A 6,173-nucleotide genomic window follows, 5' to 3' on the forward strand; every position below is an offset into this window, starting at 1 on the left:
CCTTTCCACATTTCAAGCCTTTGATGGCTTTTTCTACTTCAAGTATGGATATGTGTTCCTGACTACATGCCTGGTCAGTGTTTTTTACCACTGTGCTGTCATCACTGTTTGTTTCATTTAGCAGTTTTTCAAAGTAATTACTCCATACTTCAAGGATATCTTTTTCTCCTGTTTTCATGTCACCTTTATCATCTCTAATTCCTTTTATAGCACTCTCTTCTCCATTCTTAAGCTTCTTCAACAACCTCCAGAATATTTTGCCACCTTCTCGATATTTATTTTCTATATTCTTGCCGAAGTCCTCCCATGACTTTTGTTTAGCTAGTTTTACACACTGTTTTGCTTTCTTACATTTGTCTCTGTATTCTGTAAGAGTAAAAACTTATTTGCCAGGAACTTTTGATATGCTTTCTTCTTTTCCTTCACTGCCTCTTTAACTTCCTGTGTCCACCAGGGAGTTCTGATTTTTTTATCCTTGCACACAACCTCACCACATGCCTCTCTGGCAGAATCAATCAATGTTTTCTTCAGAGTTTGCCACTGAATCTCCAAGGTTTGATTCCTGTTCTGAAACTCTTTCATTTTTTCTTCAATAATTTTTATGTATTTTAGTCTACAGTTCACATCTGAGAGCTGCTCAACTTTTATTCGCTTTAAAACTTTCTTACATGTTATTCTTTTCAATATGAAATTCAATTTTAACCTGCTCAAGACTAAATAGTAATCACTTCCAATTTCAAATCCTCTGTACACTCTGGTGTCCTGCACTAGGGAGAAAACATCTCTATAAACAATAACATAGTCAATGAGACTTTTCTTATTCCTAGCCTCTTCTCTCCATGTGAATTTGTGCACATTTTTATGTTGGAACATGGTGTTAGTAATAACCAGTCCATGTCCTGAGCAGAAATCCAAAGATATTTGCCATTATTATTAGCTTTGCTCTTTTCTCCAAATTTTCCCAAAATATTTTAGTATGTCTCACAATCATTTCCTACTCTGCTATTTAGATCCCCAACAAGGACCAACTTTTCCTTTTTCATTGTGTCAGTTGCTTTTACTAAAGCATCAAAAAATTCCTCCACTTCTACCCTAGACCTTCTGTGGGACCATAGGCACAAATAAGTCTCATTGTCCAGTTCCCCATTCTCATATTTGCCCACATTACTCTACTTGAGACTGACTGCTATTCAAGAAGATTAGCCTCGTATTTTGTGTTGAATACTATGGCTACTCCTTCTTTTCCTTGATTGTCATTGCCTGAATATAATATTTTGTATTTATTGCTCAGAAAGATCTCACCAGTTTTTGTCTGTTTTGTTTCAGTCACCCCAATTATGTCGATCTGGTACTTATCTAATTTCTCAGCTAGCTCCATTTCTTTGCCATTCAAGATTCTTATGTTGATAGTACTGATCTTTAACTCTGGTGATGTTGAGTTGGGATTTGTTTTCAGATTTGTTCCAGTAGCTGACTTTTTGCTGTTCACCCTGGTTCCCTTTTTAAGACAATCTGTATCTGCTTAGAATCAAGATAAAGTAATTTAAATAAACCAGACCAAACAAACCAACTTTTTTTAAAAATTCAACTGCTCTTTCCTCCTTCCTCAAACAGGTGCTTCCAAAGTTTATAAAAATTTGTTAACAGTTTAGCTATATTATGGAGTTAAGTTGGTTTAATGCAGATTGACAATAGAAATAAATAAATGTTTAAACAGCATAAAAGTTAATAAAAAGACCTAATGATTATTTTCTTTCGATTTCAGAGCCTTTTCAAATTCAAACCCTAAAGTGGCATCCATATCAAGATTTGTTGGCTTTGATAGGCAAGGATAATATGTGTTTTTGCATTCTTACATCCTAAATTTCAAGTTTGAGATGGGCAGTAACTTTTTTACTATCCACCTAATATTGTCTAGTTTGTCAACTGATCATGTGGGTGTAAAGTCTGTTAATGCATACTAGAGCAAAGATATTTCAGAATGCTTTGTAAATGTTGCGTTTTAAAATTATCTGCATTTATATGAGTAGTTAAGTAAATAAAGCTGAAATACTTTTTTAATATAGATGTGCAGAGAATCAGATATGTAATTTCTTTATATTGAAGTATTCTGCCTTTTTAACTGTGTAAACAACATGAACAAAAAAAAAATTTGATATTTGTAGCTCTTACCATATTGAATCAATGCACTTTTTTCACTAGAAGGTGATGAGTATAGAATTTTATGAATAGTTAGAAATGGGCCATAGCACAGAGAAACAATTAAACACATGTTTAATGGATCCTGTATTTCATCTCTATCACAGAGACATCATCAGGGATACGATTTTAAAATTGTAAAAGCACACACAAAAACGCTCAAAACAATCAGTGGATAAAAAGTTAAACCTAATAATCAGCCTAAGAGCATATAGTGAAATCAAACATGAATATCAAGACATAGTTGGTCCTTTGCAGATGATCCACAAGAATTTGGTTAGGAGTAGTCCAAGGCAGTGGCCCCGTAAATTCTTTTTTTATAAGACGAGGGTCTGGTCCCAACAAATTTACTCATAATACTTCTATAATAAATACCCTTTCCAATTTTTTTTTAAAGTTCATACATTAAATTAACATAAGTATTAATAATTACATACATACATACATATATCTTCAAGGCCCACTCTTCCTAATTGGGTTGTGGGGGGCAACAGCTGCAAGAGGAACTTCCAGTGGTCACGATCCTCTGCCAACAAGCTCAGGTGTGTTCTGGTGGGATTCCCAAATGTGTCCACCCAAGGTTTTGGATATAATCTATCCAGAGAGTCCTTGGCCTTCCACGTGGCCTCCCACCCTCTGGCTTGGCAAAGAGGGCCTGCTGAGGGAGCCTCTGTTGTGGCATTCTGACCAGGTGCCCGTACCAACGTGACTGTGATCTCTCAACATGGAGAAGCAGCGGTTGAATATTGAGGGTTTCCCGAATTGCAGAGCTTCCGACTCTGTCGAGTTTTGTCAGCCCCGCAATCCCTCAAAGGAACCTCATTTCAGCTGCTTGGATTCGTGTCTGCATTCCTTCGGTCATTACCCAACTCTCATGACCATAGGTGAGGATGGGGACATAGACTGTATTGAAGACAGACAGCTTTGCCTTCTGGCTTAACTCTCGCTTCAATACTACCGAATGGCCAAGCTCCCGCAATATTGAGCTTGCTAAGCCAATTCGAGTATCCAGCTCTACATCCCATTTTCCATCATTCATGAATACGGACCCAAGGTATTTAAACTTCTCCACCTGCCTCATTGGGACTCCACTTACATTTAGAGTGCACTGGGATGGTTGTCTTGAAACCACAAATGTTTCAGTTTTGGCCACACTGATCTTCATTCCGGCATCTGCACAAACAGCTACAAACTTATCCAAGGTCTGCTGGAGGTCATCTGTGGAAGAGCTAAGCAGAACTAGGTCATCTGCAAAAAGCAGACGTCCAATGCTACATTTTCCAATTCTGACACACTCACTGCCTCAGCTGTGCCTATCAATCCAGTCCATAAATATTATGAAAAGGAGGAGTGACAGAACACACCCTTGGCGGAGGCCAGCGGAGACTGTGAAAGGTTCAGACTTTGTGCTGTTTACCCTGACACAAAACTCTGGGCATTCATACAGGGACTTGATGGCAGCTAATAGTTGACCATCCACTCCATACTCCTGTACTATTTGCCAAAGCGTATCCCGAGGAACCCGGTCATATGCCTTCTTCAAGTCCACAAAACATGTGTCGGCATTCTTGGCATATTCCCAAGATTTCTCAAAGACTTGCCTTAAAGTGAAGATTTGGTCAGTCGTGCTTCTACCAGGATGAAAGCCACATTGTTCTTCCTGAAACTTTGACTCAACTATGCTCCTGCACCTCAAAGCACTTAGTATACACTTTCCCAGGTGAAGATTTTTCAAAGTGAAGATTTGGTCAGTCGTGCTTCTACCAGGATGAAAGCCACATTGTTCTTCCTGAAACTTTGACTCAACTATGCTCCTGCACCGTCTTTCCAAACACTTAGCATACACTTTCCCAGGCCGGCTAAGCAGAGAGATGCCACGATAGTTACTGCAATCCTTCTGGTCTCCCCTCTTAAAGACGGGTATTATTCCTCTCTGCCATTGCTTTGGTGCTCGCCCAGATAACCAAGCAGCCTGACACACTCGAGTCAGCCAAAGAACACTGTCTCGATTTAACGCTTTTAGCATTTCGCGCTGAATTTCATCATCGCCAGCAGCCTTGTCCGATTTTAGCGATTTTATTGCTAAATGGACCTCTTCTGCTGTGAGACTAGTCATTGCCCCGATCTGCACCTCTTGGATGTCCACAACTGCTGGGCCACCCGGGTTAAGAAGGTTCTCAAAGTATTCCTTCCATCTGTAGAGGATATCCTTCTCGGTTGTTAAAAGTGCACCATCAGAGGCCTTAATTGCCCTTGCTGTGCACAATTTCCTCCCTCGAAGGCGGCGGATGGTCTGCCAGAATACTTTGTTTGCATTTGCTTAGGATGAGTCTAATCTTTCTCCAAAGGATTCCCAAGCCTTCTGCTTTGCTGTCTTTACTGCCTTAGCAGCAACAGCTTTTTTGTGCCTCAGCATACCGCAAACGCATCTCAGGTGACCTGACTCTAAGCCATGTTAGGTAGGACTCCTTTTTTGCCCGGACAATTTTTTAGACTTCTTGGTTCCACCAAGGTGTCCTTTTCTCACTGCTCGTTGCCACGCCGAGCTGCTTTCTGCCACACCATGAGAGTGCAGAGGCAGTGACAGCTGTTCTGAACAGCTTCCATTCCTGTTCAACATCTGCAGTATGCTTGGGAATCTCTCTGAACCTGGAGGAAATGTCATCTGCAAAATTCTTCCTCACAGCCTCAATTTCCAATGTCTCCCATTTCACGCAGTATAGCTGCTTAGGCCTACCAGCGTTGATGGTAGCATCTGTCTGAAGCCGTAGAGTGCACACAACAAGGTGGTGGTCAGTTGACAGTTCTGCCCCTCTTCTCACATGAATGTCCAACACTGAGGAAAATAGGTTTGCTGAGACTATAAAGAAGTCAATCAGAGACCTTTGTTCTAGTGTATCCCTGTACCAGGTATACTTATGGACTTCTCAGTGTTGGAAGAAGGTATTCATTATGGACAAGCTGTTAGTACAGCAGAAGTCCAATAATTTCAACCCATTCGTGTTAAGGTCAGGGGCACTGTTCCTCCCAACCACACCCCTCCATGTCTGGTTATCTGTTCCAACATGTGTATTGAAGTCACCCATTAGCAGGACTGATTCCATGTCTGCCACCCTGTCAAAAGCAGCATCCACTTCCTCTAGGAAGGCAGAGTATTCTGACTCCAGATTAGGTGCATAGGCTTGCACCACAGCCAAATCACAGTTTTTCATCTCAAGCCTTAACACACATACCCGTCCCTCCAATGGGATCCACTCAGCAACACAGTCTGACTGCTGGGGGCTTGTGAGTATCCCCACACCCGCATGAGCAGACATTGTCGTGCTCACACCAGAGTAGTAGAGCTTCCACCTCTTATCCAGGTCGACAGTTCCATCGCCTCTCCTCTTGGTTGAAGAAAGCTCGACTAAGTCTAGCCGGTAGCGCTTGGCTTCCTCAACTAGTTCCAACTCCTTCCCTGTCAGAGAGAAGACGTTCCAGTTGCCTAAAGCCATAGTCTGGTGCCATTATCTTTGCCATTTCCGTCCTTTTGCAGAACCATTTCTTTGCGTTCCCCCTAAACACCTCCCCAAACAGGTAGCGGGCCCATTAATGAAGTTTACTCTAGCAGAGTGCTGAGGAGTGGTGTCTAAGGGAGACTGTAACATTTTTCAAACGGGTCTCCTCTGCCTAAAACCTGAACACGTCCCTTGGTAACCCGCACGACTGACGATGCGGTATGAACATTTTTTGATGGCCTGATCATGTTACAGTGTTTGATAATGTCCTGTTAGCACAAGACAAAATGACATAGAAAGATAGGAAAGATTCCCCTCGAATACTCTAATAGCACTCGGGGGGGGGGAGCAAGAAGAGAGAAGAAAGAAAGAAGCAAGGGAGGAAGAGGAGGGACCAGTCTACAGATAATATAACAGATGTATATTACATGAAGTAAGGCATGGTCCAGCATCAGGTACCTCGGGTTTGCCACACCT

General features: G+C 41.5%; 1 protein-coding gene across 1 annotated transcript in view; it reads left to right on the plus strand.

The window, feature by feature from the left end:
- LOC150109397 (WD repeat-containing protein WRAP73-like) overlaps positions 1-2,065 on the plus strand; it is a 187,339-nt gene extending 185,274 nt beyond the window's left edge. Inside the window, exon 13 of the mRNA XM_090407895.1 lies at positions 1,766-2,065. Within this exon, the coding sequence (XP_090264021.1) occupies positions 1,766-1,863 (98 nt within the window). The 3' untranslated portion in view covers positions 1,864-2,065. The remainder of the gene's footprint in view (positions 1-1,765) is intronic.
- The last annotated feature ends 4,108 nt before the right edge of the window (positions 2,066-6,173 follow it).

Source organism: Typopeltis vanoorti, chromosome 2 (genome assembly GCF_054136105.1).
Source record: "Typopeltis vanoorti isolate ZY-2024b chromosome 2, IOZ_Tvanoo_1.0, whole genome shotgun sequence".
NCBI lineage: Eukaryota > Metazoa > Arthropoda > Arachnida > Uropygi > Thelyphonidae > Typopeltis > Typopeltis vanoorti.